A 15,737-nucleotide genomic window follows, 5' to 3' on the forward strand; every position below is an offset into this window, starting at 1 on the left:
ATTCTATATTTGGAAATTGATTTTAGTATGGTTAGCACAATTACAATTAAATTATAAAAATGTTCATCATATTACATTTTATACTGGACAAAACTTGAATTATAGAAAAGAGTTAATATAAGAAAAGTAATTCATGACACTTAAATACATATTGATATACTTTACATATTATTTTAAAATTACATAGTTAAATATCATTCTTACAAGTATAATATTATAAAATAATTATAATTAGGTTTATAAAGGTTACATTTATTATCCAACTTAATTTTTACAGCTATCCTATGTGGAAATTCTCATGGTTATTTCCACTGTTAGATTAAAAAACTGCTTTAGTGCTTTAAATAATTTGTTGTGTTGCAATCTGGCATTCCTAGTTAATTATTGAGTGTTAAAAATAATTCTAAAAATGTCCATAAGTATGGATGCAACTGTCAGAAATCATTACAAATAAGTGCAGTAAGTATTATTATCATTTGTCTCTGGGTAATAAGAATTGGATGAATTTTTTCTTTTTACTTTCAGTTCTTTTCTCAAGTTGTAATGGGAATGGTTTTCTGACTATACAATGTAAACCATCTCATTATATAGAATTATATCAGAGACATTATCCAAAATAACTGCATAAGGATATCCTCTACAGTAATGGCAAGTGGTCAGAAAGTTTGTTTCTTTTGTTATAAAACTATGTACTTAATTTTATGAAAAATTATTCTATTAAGCTCTTCATTGTATTAACATAACTCCTAGATAATTAAATGAAAAAAATTATAGTTCTTGTGAGAATATCAGTTTCAAATGCCTGATCTACTGTTTGCTCACTGTATGATTTTGGGGTTCTCTGAACCTGTTTCAGCCTTTTAAAATGACTATAATAAATATAAGTAGTAAAGGGACTATGGCAACATTAATTCAAATAAAGTGTGAGGTATTTGGTGAATGCTGGAAGTTGGAGAAGAAACAAGAAAGCAAGGTAGAAGCAAATTATGTGTGGATTCCATGTATTCGTAGGAAAGAAAAAGCATGTGGAAGCAATGTGATGTTGGGCCTTGGAATTTTAGTATTTGTTCAAGGGCAGGATGAACTGAGTCAGAATTGTTTTATACTTCAGAATAGGTCTAGTTTAGGTTATACAATCTTGTGTGTTGAGAAAAGCAGAACATGATACACTCTTAGTTTCCTAGTCCCTTAATACATCAAGTTTCAATTTTTGTGTATTTCCATCAATTGCTTAAATGACTGAGATCCATAGCTCAATTACTACAGTAAAAATGCTCAAGAAATGTTATAAAAATATCCCATTTTTAATTTATACCCATTATTCTACTGACCTTTGAAGATAAAGAGGTCTGTATTTTCTTTTCTGCTTATTACTCAAATATTTGAAAACAGCACGTCACAGATTCTTACCTTAAATCATTGCTCACTTCTTCCCTTGAGCTCCTATAGTCTCTCAATCTGTAAATGCTCTGATAATACTTGCGTGTAACTTTCTAAATTTGTTTACCAATATTTGTCTTACAAAAGGATATTTCAGGTGCTGGTGTTGTGGCATAGCAGGTTAAGCCTCTGCCTGTGATGCCGGCATCCATATGGGCACCAGTTTGAGACCCAGGTGCTCCACTTCCAATCCGACTCCCTGCAAAGGTGCCTGGGAAAGCATTGGAGGATGGTCCAAGTGCTTGGGCCCCTATACCCACGTGGGAGACAGAAGAAGCTCCTGGCTGTTGACTTTGGCTTAGCCCAGACCCAGCTGTTTCGACCATTTGGGGAGTAAACTAGCAGATGGAAAAATCTCTCTCTGTGTCTCTCCTCCTTTCTCTGTAACTCTTTCAAGATTTTAAAAAATAAAATAAAAATAAAAAACAAAGATATTCCAAATGAAATGAGATCATAATGGAATAGGATGATACTATTTTTTGGTTAAGATGTACAAATCTAATTATATTTCTGCTAACGCAGTTTAAAGTGGTTTCTCACATCTTTTTTGCATACACCAGTGTGCACTATGGTCTCTCTTTTTTTTTTTAAGATTTATTTTATTTATTTGAAAGACAGAGTTACAGAGAGAGGTAGAGACAGAGAGATCTTCCATCCGCTGGTTCACTCTCCAGATGGCCGCAAATGGCCGAGCTGTGCAAATCCGAAGGCAGGTACTGGGAGCTTCTTCCGGGTCTCCACATGGGTGCAGGGGCTCAAGGACTTGAGCCATCTACTACTGCTATCCCAGGCCATAGCAGAGAGCTAGATTGGAAGAGGAGCAGCCGGGACTAGAACTGGTGCCCATATGGGAAGCTGGCACTTCAGGCCAGGGCTTTAACCCGCTGCGCCACAACACCGGCTGCTCTCCCACTGTTTTTATAAGATGTTCTTTAATCTGAATCTGAATTACTTAATTAGCTATGCATTGAACATTACTGAAAAAATCAAGGAATTAAGATTTAAATGACTGAGTTTTAGTTCTAATTATATATGTGACCAAATACCTTTCAGTTTTGTTTTCCTTAGCCAGAAAGTGAATTTTCTCTTAGAATTACTTCACATGGATATCATTGAGGATTAAATTATTAACATCTGATAGCAATGATTGAAAATTATGGTCTTTTGTATTTTAACATTGGCAACATGCAAAATTAAAATAAAATAAAGTCACTAAATGAAAAATATTAAAGATGTTTAAAAGACTTATATTGGAGTCAGCCGAGATCCACTCTAAGCCTTGAATAAAGCAGTACCATGATTGAAATTCTGGTTGTGAACATTTGAAATGAATTAAAAAGACGAAAGAACCTGAAAATGGATTTGGGGAGAGGATTAGAAATTCAGGTCTCTTTACTTGGGAAGAATATCCTGAGGAAGAGTCCATTTAGGCTTTTCGGGTTGTAAAAGAATACTCTTAGGGATTAGTGAACCACGTTTCTCTATCTCTGCTAAAGCAATCCATTTTCCTCTATGCATGATAAATATCAACAAACCTAATTGTCACCTCTGTCTCAGAGGTATGAAAAATGAAATGAAGGAGCAAGGAAGACTATGTGCTAGTAGGAATGACACCATTTAGTTATTCCTGCTGAAGAGAGTTAGACTTGTCCAAAGGACGTTAAAAGGCCAAGATGACTTGATGTGTCATCTTTTTTTCTTTCTTTTTTTTAAAGATTTATTTATTTGAAGTCAGAGTTAGAGAGAGAGAGGAGACAGAGAAAGAAAGAGAAAGAGAAAGAAAGAGAGAGAAAGAGAGAAAGAGAGAGAGAGAGAGAGACTTTCATCCACTGATTCACTCCCCAGAAAGCTCCAACAGCTGGAGCTGCACTGATCCGAAGCCAGGAGCCAGGAGATTCTTGCGTCTCTCCCACACAGGTGCAGGGGCCCAAGTACTTGAGATATCTTCCACTGCTTTCCCAGGTCATAGCAGAGAGCTGGATTGGAAGTGGAGCTGCCAGGACTCAAACCAGTGCCCACATGGGATGCCGGCTCTGCAGGCAGTATCTTTACCTGCTGTACCACAGTGCCAGCACCTTTATGCTTATTCTCATTTTGTGTCCCCAAATTCACATCACAAGAAGTTTTTAAATGCCCACAATGTATGTCATATTGTGCATATTAGCAGATTAAATACTCAGAAAGGATGGGCCACAGAAGTGTCAATATTAATTTTATCAATAAGGAAGATAGAGTAAGTTTCGAGTTTGGCAGATTGTAATTTTAGGTCTAAGCCGCCTTGGTGCTCTTTTATCTTCCCCAAGATTTGCAACAGACATTGCAATAGCTGGGATTCACTCCAACAGAGCCATGAGGAGAGGCAGAGAGGATGTCTACAGGTTGTGGTTTCTCGGGGCTAGTGCCTTGTGGAAGGTCCTGCTGAGGGCATTCTTCACCTCATTATTTCTCAGGCTGTAGATGATAGGATTCAACATTGGAGTCACAACAGTGTAGGACAATGATAGAAGCTTCTTGCTCTCAGGAGAATTATTTGACTTAGGCCGGAAATAAGTGAGACTTGAGGATACATAGAAAAGGGAGACCACAAGGAGGTGGGAGGAACAGGTAGAGAAGGCTTTACGCTTGCCCCTAGCTGATGGAATCTTGAGGATGGCAGCAGTGATGCGAGTGTAGGAACACAAGATCAGCAAGCAGGGGATCATGACAACCAGAATGGTTCCCACGATGGCGTAGACCTCAAACAGTGCTGTGTCTGCACACACCAGCCTCAGCACAGGAGGGCTGTCACAGAAGAAGTGGTTCACCTTGTTGTCACAGAATGGAAAGCTGAAAAGCCATGTAGTCTGCACAGAAGCTACAGGAAAGCCTGGAAACCAGGAGGCAGCAGCCAGTTTGGCACGTGTCCTTTCGTTCATGATGACTGGGTAGTGCAAGGGACTGCAGATGGCTACATAGCGGTCATATGCCATGGTGGCCAGGAGGAAGCATTCAGCCACCCCAAAGAAGAAGAAGAAATACATCTGAATGGCACAGCCAAGGAAGGAGATGGTTGTATCCTGGGCAAGCAGGGTCCCCAGCATTTTGGGCACAATGACTAGGTTGAAGCCAATTTCCAAGAAGGACAAGTTTCTGAGAAAGAAGTACATGGGACTGTGCAGCATGGGATCTGCCAGTGTAACCAGAATGATGAGGCTGTTTCCCGTTAGGGTGACCAGATAGATGATTAGAAATGTCAGGAAGAGCAATGACTGAATTTCGGTGGGTAAGGAAGAGAAGCTCATGAGGATAAACTGACTTACTCTTGTCCAGTTTCCAGCAGCCATAGGCATGGGCATAAATCCTGAGTGTGGTCTTGGAGAGAGGTTTTTTCTTGATGTGTCAGATTCTGGATTTGCTTTTCATAGTCCTCCTTAATGTCAGGAAATGAGGAAGTCAGGATTTCAGATATAAGAGAAAGAGTCTTATTCCTCTAAGAATAAAGATACCAGAAAAAATGCCCAGAGTCTAAGCTCTGTGATGGACAATGCATCTTTCCTTATTATCAGACATTTTTATAATCTATTTCCCACATTGTCACACTATTTCCTATTTCCCATTTCCACAAATACTACTTTTCTGCTGAATGATTACTTTTGTAATGGAGTTAACTGAGAGGGATTTGCAGACAATAGGGTAGAGTCGGTTTAAAAAAAGAAATTGGCATTCATATCTCTAATATATCTTCCTTTATCAAAAATTCATTCTTTTTGTCTCCTTCATAACTATCAGAATTAATTCTTATATCTATGGACTATACTCCAAAAACAATTTGATAGGGTATGCACTGGAAAGCAATGTATTTTTGTACTATATTTTTATTTGACAGAGTTAGACAGTGAGAGAGAGAGACAAAGATCTTCCTTCCATTGGTTCGCCCCCCAAATGGCCGCCATGGCTGGAACTATGCTGATCGGAAGCCAGGAGCCAGATGCTTCCCCCTGGCCTCCCATGTGGGTGCAGGGCCCATGCACTTGGACCATCCTCCACTGCCTTCCTGGGCCACAGTAGAGAGCTGGATTGGAAGAGGAGCAACTGGGACTGGAACCTGGCACCCATATGGGATGCCAGCACTGCAGGCGGAGGATTAACCAAATGAGCCATGGTGCCAGTCCCTGTACTATATTTCTTTTGAGATGACACAAAGTAGGAAAGGGAAGATGAGATGATGCATTAGGGTATTGTCATTTAAATGAACTTCCCCCAACCCAATGTGGGAACTATAGACTACTTAAATCACATGGTAACTTTCTGGCATAATCAGACTGTAGAGAACAACTTTAGCAAGTTCCTCTTCAGATCAGCAAACATATAATTGACAATTAATTGTAGTAACTGCATTATGCTGTAATTTTGTTTTATATCTTATTTGTTATGTAAAATATTTTATAGTTTCTTCATGCATCTCTAAGTTCAATATATTTGTATTATATATATATATCATTGAAATACAATGAAGTCCTAGGCATTTTATATGCAAGAAGAATTCAGTAAAGAACCTTGGAGTAATGCAAAGAAACCTAGTCAAACTCTTACCTTTTATCATATAAAATTATTTTAAATATGGATAATGATTTAAATTTTGAAATAAAGCTGTGGAAAGTAACTTTATATTTAGTTTTAGATGCTGATGATTTTTCTAAACAATATACTAAACAGCATTCCCAAAGAAAAAAATGATTGTCCAGCTCAAAAATTAAATGATGCCAAACATTTTAAAACTCCAAAATAAAATAAAGATTAAATAAAAAATAAGCATATGGCAAAACATTATTCTATTAATTTCTAAAGAATAGAAAATTAAACAAAAGATGCATAAAAACAGACATGTGGGCCCATATAACAGAAAGTTAGTTTAAGAAATTGGAAAGACAAAGTGAGAGCTATAAGTATAAAGTTCCTAGAAATAAAGGGAAAAATCATCACATTTTTCTTGATGATGAATTATTGGATGTGATTAAAAATGTATAAGCAACAAAAGCAAATTGGGCACAAACATACCATTTGTATTGATTATGGCAGATATTTCATATATGTAGTTATGTGGATATTATATGTTACAAAATCGAATGCTCAGTGGAAATACATTAATTTTAAAACATTGAATTATACCCATCTAGAGAGAAACTGCAATTGTATTAATGTTAATGGTAATATCTTAGTGGTATAATTATTAACATTTAAAATGTTATCTTCATATTTCATATTCCAAATATTATTTACCTTATATATTACTTTGCATTCAGATCAGTAGACACAAATTGTATTGAGAATAAAATACTGATGTAACTCACACAATTCAAACTTACAAGACAAATGGAAAATTTGGAATAATATTTGCAGTAATTAATTCAGCAAGTAAAAAATGTTTAAATGATTTATAGACAGCTCATACAAATCATTAGGGGGAAAATGTCCCTCCCTCCAAAAAATAGAATGCAGAAATATTAAATTCACTGAAAATTCTAATAAGGAATAGACAGAATTATCCTTCCAAGGAATAAAATAAAAAATTTAAAGAAATCAGAAAACCTATAACTTCAATTGTTTTCATCAGATTTAGAAAAGCAAAGATAATCATAATGTTCAGTGCTAATGAGGGGACAGTATGATAGATAATATAATGATTTTGGCTGTAAGTTAGTATGTTTTCTGTAAAGCAGTTTATAGTATTTACATTAAGTCTTTTAAAGTATTCATACATTTTATTTTGAGAACCTCTTCAGAGTCTCTATGCCAATAATTAGAACCATGGACAGATTTCACATGTATACATATTCATTGTTGTATCATTACTGCATCAAAACTGGAACCAACCATTAATCCATGTATTACTATATGTTATGACCGAAGCATTGAAGAAAATGTAATGTAATAATACAACTCATTTGGAAGAACATTTATTGCTATTGAATGATATCTACCCTATAGTCTTAAGTTAAAAGTACACAAAAATATATGCAAATACCTGGCTTCCAATTTTATAAATACATGCATATAAAAAAAGACTGAAAGGATATGTAATATTTTAGTAATGATCACCTCCTAGTGGCAGAAAGATGGGATTATTTCCTTAATTTCATTTTGTGATTTTCTAAGTATTCTGTAATAAATGTTTGTTATATAGCAGCAATGAAAACAGTAATGATAAAAATGAAATTTATGATTATATGTTGGTAACATCTCCTGAATATATGATACATTTTTGCTCTGCATTTTTTCATATTATTCTAACAACTGTCTTATTTATACCCACTATCATCCATCTCGTATTGCTGATGGATAAACTGAAGTCATTTGGTAAATAATTCTATATTCTTTTTACATAGGCAGTAAAATGCAGAACCTGCATTCAAAATCATGATTGGAAATGTAAATCGAAAGTAATACTTGGATTTTTGGCAAAGCAGACACCATGTATACTACAACATATCCTTAAATTTAATTGTTTTGGTAAACTTGCCATCCAGGTACCTTAATCTCCAGCAACACTGAGCTTCTTATCGTTTATTGATCAAATTGCTGCCTTTCATGGTTCGATACCAGAGGTTGGAAAACTTTGCCTGTTAAAAGCCATATAGAAAATATTTTAGGCTGTGTGGGCTGTGTGATTATTAATAATTACTGAAAATTTAAACACATAAGAATTATATAATATCATACATATAAGAAGTCACACATAGATACAAAAACAAGTAATTTGGCAGCATATGTATATATATGTGGCTGGGTTTCAATACAACTATTTATAGACTTCAAAATTTCACATCTAAAGAATTAAATTTAATTTTCAAGTACCAGGAACTCTTGATTTTTAAAAATCATCTGCAAATGTAAAATCCTTTTATGCTCATGAACTATATGAAAGATGGAGTTAGCCAAATTATACCTGTGAGTTTTAATTTGCTAATTCCTGCCCTGCCTTTGCTCATGACCTCATCTCTGGTTGCATGACCCCACTTCCACCTGGCTGACTTCCTTCTTCTCATCTTTAAAACTCAAATGTGTCTCCTCTGCTACATTTCCAGACAGAATTATTCCTATATTCTTTTAAAATACTTTAGTTATTCAATTATATTTTAATTATCTATTGATATCTGAATTTCTGTTTAATGTGAAAAATCCTTCGGACTAGAGCTGCTTATTTTATTTTCAGAAGTAAGCCCATGTATGACCAGATTAAGCCATTTATGTATGTTTTTGGATGAATGAGTATAAGAATAAATATATGGAGTAGGCATTTGGTGCAGTGGTAAAAATGCTGCTTGGAGTGGATGCCACATCCCCTTACAGACTACCTGGGTTTGAGTCTTGCCACAGCTCGATTCTGACTTCACGCTATTGCACACCATGGGAGGCAGCTTAAGTAGTTAAGTACCTGCCACCAATGTCGGAAACTTGTATTGAGGTCCAGGCTCTTAGGTTTGACCTGCCCCTGCCCCTGCCTGGCCTCTTTGTGGCATTTTGGGAGTGAACCATTGATTGGAAAACCTCTGGCTCTGTTTCTCTGCCTTTCAAAAAAAGAAGAAGAATACATCGATTTCAGAAAGTGCATTATTTATTTGATTCTGTGCCTGCTCACCTCCTTCTATGAGCACCATTTTAACTGGAATCCACCCATTTCGTGACAGATGTATGTAGTGGTGAAGAGGGTTGAGAAGGACAAAGAAGTAAAGATGAAAAGGCCTGTTGGATATCACAGGGAACTTCTGCAAACTATTGGCCGCAGGTCGTGGGCCACAGATTCCGGTGGCTCTGGGAGCTGGGACACCCTCTCCTGTGGCTTCACAGTCCCTCGCCTTGGTGCTCACTCAACAAGGCCTCTCATGCCTTATCTGGTTTTCTGTAGGCCCAATGGGGAGCAGGCCTTGGTGGGGCCACCTGTAAGTGTGTATTGTGCACAGGAGCCTGGTGCTGGAGTCCGTGGCAGGGCAGGGGTTTCTGAGGCAGACCCAGGGTGCTGGGTAGTGGGAGAGGGGTCCAAAGTGGCAGACACTGCAGAAGCTGGCAGCCAGCCCACAGGCTCCTTGTCAGTCCCTCCAGAACTATCCCCCTCTGCCGCTTACACCCCCTACCCTGCTTCCGAGCATCTCTTTGTTAATCATTTGACTGTCCCAAGAACTGGAGCCTACTCTTCTAAGCCTTTCATAACCACAGTATTGACGTAAAGAACAAATATACCCTGATATCTCTTGAGTGTTCCACCAAGGCAAGTTTTCCTTGAGTTAATCAGTGGAAAATCAGCACCTGGTGGCATATAGATCCTGTTAAGTCTCCAGACTCTGTAATCTTCCTGACCCAGAAAAATTTAGAGACAAGAATTGGAAAAACCTGGATAATATAAATTTGGGGGGGGGTCTCAGATCTCATCTTTTAAAAAAGAGTTGATTTATTTATTTGAGAGGCAAAGTTACAAAGAGGGAGAGACAGGGTCTTCCATCTGCTGCTTTACTCCCCAAATGACTGTAATGGCCAAAGCTGAACTGATCAGAAGCCAGGAGCCAGGAGCTTTTTCTGGGTCTCCCATGTGGGTGCAGGTGCCCAAGCACTTGGGCCATCTTCCACTGCTTTCCTAGGCCACAAGCAGAGAGCTGGATCAGAAGAGGAGCAGTAGGGACAGGAACCAGTGCCCATACGGGATGCCACTGTTGCAGGTGGAGGCTTAGCCTGCTATGCCACAGCGCTGGGCCCCCTCAGATCTCACTTATCATATGACACAGAAAGGGAAATGAGGTTCAAAATAGAAAGGAACCTAGAGAATCTTCCCAGAATGTATAGATAGAATTAGATGTTCCCTCAAAGCTTGCCGAAACCTTGTCCAGCTGAGTAACTGAACCTGATCAGGGCCCCTGGTTGATTTGTTCCTTGGTAAGGAGCCTTACCTGTGTCCAGTACCTGTGTCCAGTAGGGCCATCTGCTTTGATTCCCTCTGCCTCATGCCTGTGCTTCACACTTGTCCTTGAGCATTTGAAGAGTTCCGGCTCTGTTTCGGAAGAGCCGGAGGAGAAACCCAGGAAGTCTTATTCCCTGAATCATTATCAGCTACAGCTGGGTTTGCTCACGGTTTCTCTCTCCGTCAAACAAGAGTGAATCGGTATATGGGTTGGCCATGCTCCCCGTTCTCACTTTAGGAGAACTATTCCCAGATGTGCCAACTTTGTCCTCAGGGCCAGTTGGAGAGCTGGCACCTGTGTTTTCCCCTAGGTATCTCTGGGCTCACCTAAGTGCCTTTTCCTTCTCTTTCACATGGGGACCTGAACTTTCTCATATCTGCTGTCCTTTGAGGCCCTAAAGAATGTCAAATGCCAAGAGGATGATTGTCAAAAAAGGAAAACCATGCTACAGGGGAGTTGGGTTCTATAGACAAAAGCACAGAAGTTCTTGACTCTAAGTAATGTAAATTTAAAGTCAACTTTGGAACTCACTGACTTGGGAAGTTTATCAATCTGTTAAACTTTGTGTTTCAGTCTTCATATTGCTCAAATATAATAAGGCTTATTTTATAATATTGGTATGATTAGATTGGATATATTAACATTGATATATTATTAATATTATTATTAATATCGATGTATTATTAATATATTAAAATTGATATTAATATATAATAACATATATAAATACCTCATGTTAATAATGTAACCATAACCTATCATACAACCCATATTTATTCAACAAACATGTATTGAGTGATTACTATATGGCAGGCATTGTTCTAGACACTGAGACATAGAAATTAACAACAAAGTCCTTGTGGTCATAAAGCCTGACATTTTAAAAATAGGCAATTTAGTAGACAAGACCAAGTAATTACTGTAAACAAAATCCAGGAGGGGAGAAATGGGGAACTGCTGAAAGGAGTCAGTCGAGGAAACTTTGTTTACTATAGGTTTTTCTTTTGTTTGCTTTTTGGCTAATATTAAGCGGGTGATCGTTAAGGAAGATGTATAAACAGAAGATACAATGCCTTGTTCCAAGGTTGATCAAATGAATTGAGGCTTTCCGATCGTGCAGTGGCTAGTGAAACGTACAAGCCAGAGATGATGATTGAGCCTTGGAGTCATACAATTTAGGAGAGGAAAGATTATGAGTTTTTCACTCTAACACAATTTTAATCACAAAAGAATGAGAAATTATCTTAATTTAATGAATGGGGACAGATTAAAAATTGAAGATTTTCCCACTGGAATCCCATGTAACTGTGAATAAATCATGTATATGGAATAACTCCCAGATAAATATTTATATGAAAAATCAAGGGGGCTGGTGCTGTGGCGCAGCAGGTTAAGCTGCCCTCTCAGTATTGGCATCCCATATGGGCACTGATTCAAGTCCCGGCTGCTCTATTTCTGATCCAGCTCCCTGTTAATGTGCCTGGGAAAGCAGTGGAGGATGATCCAAATCTCTGGGCCCCTGTCACCCAGGTGAGAGACCAGAGCAAGCTCCTGGCTCTGGGCTTGGGCCTGGCACAGCCCTGGTCGTTGTGGCCATTTGAGGAGTGAACCAGCAGATAGAAGATCTCTCCTATATTTCTGTAACTCTGCCTTTCAAGTAAATACACCTTAAAAAAGAAACATCAAGGTAAAGTACATTACACACACATCTTACAAATTCATGTATATATATAGAAGTGAACATCAAACAAAGATACATATAAAATATGAGGACAGAAATTTCTGTGAAGAAGAAATTGTCAGTGGTCATTGCCTCTGGGGCAGGAAAGTAAGCATTTGAGGGAGTCAATATTGAGAAGTTCTTTGGATTGTGTTATTTTCTATGTAATTTTATCGTATGTATTTATTATTTTTTACAGAAATCAGACATGAAATAAGTCAGAGATTTTATTCTGCTTCTTCCCTTGTTAATCTCTATGGTTATTATCCAGAGGAAATATTAAAATTACTCCATGTTCAATTCTATGTTATGAGAAGGAAACAAGATAAAGTACCAAATCCTGGCAAATGCCATAAATGGTAACAGTTCATCATGACACTGTCTGACCTGGGACTTGAAGTTGGCATATGGAAGGGAAGGAGGATTAACTCTGGGTGTATGATGACAACTGCGTTTTCTGTAATCACATTAAGGTTTTGCCAGCGTGACTTCTTTCTTTTCCTACAATACAACAAACTCTTTCTTGTCTTAAGGCATTTGCATGAGTGAATCCATTTAGTTTTACGATTTTCTTAATTTGTCCCTAGTTAATTCCTACTAAATTTTCTGTTGTCATATCCTCAGAATGTACTTCCCTGATGCTCTTCTATTAGGACCCTTAAATTTTCTTTCTAAGAGAATAGTATTCCTTTCATTCATAGCAATTTAACAATATTCCAGTATATTTTTACTTGTGGATTATTTGCTTCCCTTCTTATTGGGCTGTAATGTCCCAGTGCAGGGACTTCTTTGGTTCATCACTAAATTCAGCATTTAGGAAGATTGTGTACTAAGCACAGAATCTGTGAGAATAGTGAAGAGTCTCTTTCCATAATAATCCAGAAGTAAAGGTCTAGGTAGGCTAGTGGCAGTAGAAATGAGAATGGAAGTTGAAACAAAGGATGAGTAAGAACAATTCTGTTGAGGAAAAATGAGCAGGATTTGGAGATTACTTGAGTATTTTTATGATAGCAATTATCAAACTGTTTTCATTTGATTTTTTTTTGTTTTGTTTTCTTATTACTGGACCAGCACCAACTAGAAAGTAGCATGTTTTTCTTTTTAAGATTTATTTAGGGTGCCTGGCCTTTTCACGTGTCCTGAGGGTCAGGCTGCGGGTCTCTCCTTGGAGCGGCGCGAGAGCGGAGCGAAAGCTGCGGCGCTGGGGCCATGGCAGGACAGGCATTTAGGAAGTTTCTTCCGCTCTTTGACCGGGTCTTGGTGGAGAGGAGCGCCGCGGAAACAGTAACCAAAGGAGGCATTATGCTCCCTGAAAAATCTCAAGGAAAAGTATTGCAAGCAACGGTAGTAGCTGTTGGATCAGGCTCTAAAGGAAAGGGTGGAGAGATTCAACCAGTTAGTGTGAAAGTTGGAGATAAAGTTCTTCTTCCAGAATATGGAGGCACTAAAGTAGTTCTAGACGACAAGGATTATTTTCTATTTAGAGATGGTGACATCCTTGGAAAATATGTAGATTGAAATCTCTGAAACAGCATCACATGAAGCTTCCCATTCCATTGAAGTTCTGAAATCTTTTCATCATGTAAATAATTTCCATGTCTCTTTTATAATAAACTAATGCTATCTAAAAAAAAAAAAAAGATTTATTTATTTATCTGAAAGGTAGAGTTACAGAGAGGCAGAGAGAGAGAGGTCTTCTATCTGCTGGTTCACTCCTCAGATGGCCACAATGGCCAGAGCTGCCTGATCCAAAGCCAGGATCCAGGAGCTTCCTCTGAGTCTTCCCACGTGGGTACAGGGGCCCAAGGACTTGGGCCATCTTCTACCGCTATCCTAGGCCACAGCAGAGAGCTGAATCAGAAGTGGAGCAGCCAAGACTCGAATCGGTGCCCATATGGGATGCTGGCATTGCAGGTGAAGGTTTTACCTGCTACACCACAGCACCGGCCCCCATAAAGCAGAAGCTTTTTCATCATTATACCCCAAAGACTCAATGTTCAACTGATTTTGATAGAATGTAGAAATGAATCAATCAAAAATTGGGTACAAAAGGTGGGTAAATAATATGAGAAAAAAATGATAATTGGAACAACAGGTCTTATTGGTTTTTATTCTGAGTGATCCATGGGTTCATAATGTCACCATGTAGGAATGCTGCAAGAAAGGTTAGCGTTGTCTTAGGGTTTGTATGTGATGCTAAGCTAACAAGCTCAGCATACTCCTGACAGGTGCAATCCTTAATTAACGTTCTCCATGGTTTGGACTTTCATGCCACGTGACCCACAGCGGCATCATTCATATTTCTTTTGGTTATAGCCAAAGTACCCTCATATATCACATAACTATATAAACTCTTTCCAAATCTGGGATTCAGTAGGTATTCATCATTTTGGGTGAGTCATCTCAGTGCATGCAAGCAAACGCCATCACAACATGTGCTTTTAAATAAAGGAGTGAACATCTTTTTGTGAGCATTTTGGGAAACATCTGGTGGGGTTTTTGAGTTAAAATTTGGGGGACTTTTGAGAAAAGCAATTTTAAGAAGAATAGCATTTCATTGATATTTGCTTACCAATTTCATCAATATTTGCCCCATCTATATCATTCTTTTTGGGGAAAATCAGGTATCCTTCATAAAAGTTTATTTCATACATTAGTGTTTAACAGTCTTGTTGCTTTAGCAGAAATGTCTTGGAGGCAGTTGAATGAGAGTTTACACCAGAGATGGTGATCTGGGAATTAATAATTCACCTAAATATTTATTGGGAGTTAGCGAATGCCAGGCACAGAAGTGTGAACATAAAAGAGACGCTGTCCTTACTCAGGTGATAGACATGCAAAATATAATTACATTGTGTAAGTGGTTTAACAGTAATAAACCCAGGAGACTACATGTGGGAAAGACAAAGGAATTCAGCTTTGTTTAGAGGAATAAGTTTGTAGAAGAAAAATGGGAGATGGATGTGTGGCATGATGGATAAGTTGCCATTTGGGACACCTGCATTCCTTATTGGAGGGCCTGATTTGAGTCCTGGCTACTCTTGATCCAGCTTACTGCTAATGCACACCCTGGGAGACAGCAGGTGATGGCTCAATTTCTTGGGAACCTGCCACCCACATCTGAGTGCTGGTTAGAGTTCTGAGATCCTGGCTTTGGTTTGGCCAAGCCTTTGCTGTTGTAGGCATTTGAGAAGTGAGCCAGCTGATAGAAAATCCCTCTATTTTTCTTTCTGTTTATCTTTGTCTCTCTGCTTTTCAAATAAAATGAAAATAAAAAATAAAAAAGAATATAATGATGGATTTTAAAAAGTAGAAAAATTTGCATTATACCCCAAATAATAGAATCAGAATTTAATCTTGAAAGACATTAAGCTCGGACTGAAAAACTTAAATGTCTTTATTGTCCTGGAGGTAGGATGTGTGACCAAAACCAAATATGGTCATCAAATAAGATTGTACAAAGTAGAACATAAAACAGGCAGCATCACTCTTTCCATGTGGGGTAAGAGCAGAGGTCTTATATAGCCAGGGGATGTTATTCAGTTGACCAGAGAGTATGCACCCTTGGAGATAGGGTATCTGAAACTGTATTGCAAGGTGTGGTGAACTTGAAAAAATTGGGGATCTAGGTGCAGTACACACAGCTG

At 38.0% G+C, this 15,737-nt stretch overlaps 2 protein-coding genes and 1 pseudogene across 2 annotated transcripts; 2 read left to right on the forward strand and 1 right to left on the reverse strand.

Annotated features, from left to right (window-relative positions):
• Nucleotides 1–3,812: 3,812 nt before the first annotated feature.
• On the reverse strand, nt 3,813–4,772 carry LOC100341145 (olfactory receptor 10A5). The gene has a single exon (XM_002708586.3). The coding sequence runs from the start codon at nt 4,767–4,769 to the stop codon at nt 3,813–3,815; it is 957 nt and encodes a 318-aa protein (XP_002708632.3). The 5' UTR covers nt 4,770–4,772.
• An 8,439-nt stretch (nt 4,773–13,211) lies between these two features.
• Nucleotides 13,212–13,730, forward strand: LOC100353436 (10 kDa heat shock protein, mitochondrial). Its single transcript, XM_051857290.2, has one exon. The coding sequence runs from the start codon at nt 13,300–13,302 to the stop codon at nt 13,606–13,608; it is 309 nt and encodes a 102-aa protein (XP_051713250.2). The 5' UTR covers nt 13,212–13,299; the 3' UTR covers nt 13,609–13,730.
• Nucleotides 13,731–14,795: 1,065 nt separating this feature from the next.
• Nucleotides 14,796–15,737, forward strand: part of LOC138846003 (SOSS complex subunit B2-like) — a 34,740-nt pseudogene continuing 33,798 nt past the window's right edge.

Source organism: Oryctolagus cuniculus, chromosome 1 (assembly GCF_964237555.1).
Source record: "Oryctolagus cuniculus chromosome 1, mOryCun1.1, whole genome shotgun sequence".
In the NCBI taxonomy this organism is placed as follows: domain Eukaryota; kingdom Metazoa; phylum Chordata; class Mammalia; order Lagomorpha; family Leporidae; genus Oryctolagus; species Oryctolagus cuniculus.

Excerpts from the sequence above, each read along its gene's own strand:
- LOC100353436 (XM_051857290.2), top strand. The coding sequence starts at position 13,300 with ATGGCAGGACAGGCATTTAGGAAGTTTCTTCCGCTCTTTGACCGGGTC.
- LOC100341145 (XM_002708586.3), bottom strand. The coding sequence starts at position 4,769 with ATGCCTATGGCTGCTGGAAACTGGACAAGAGTAAGTCAGTTTATCCTC.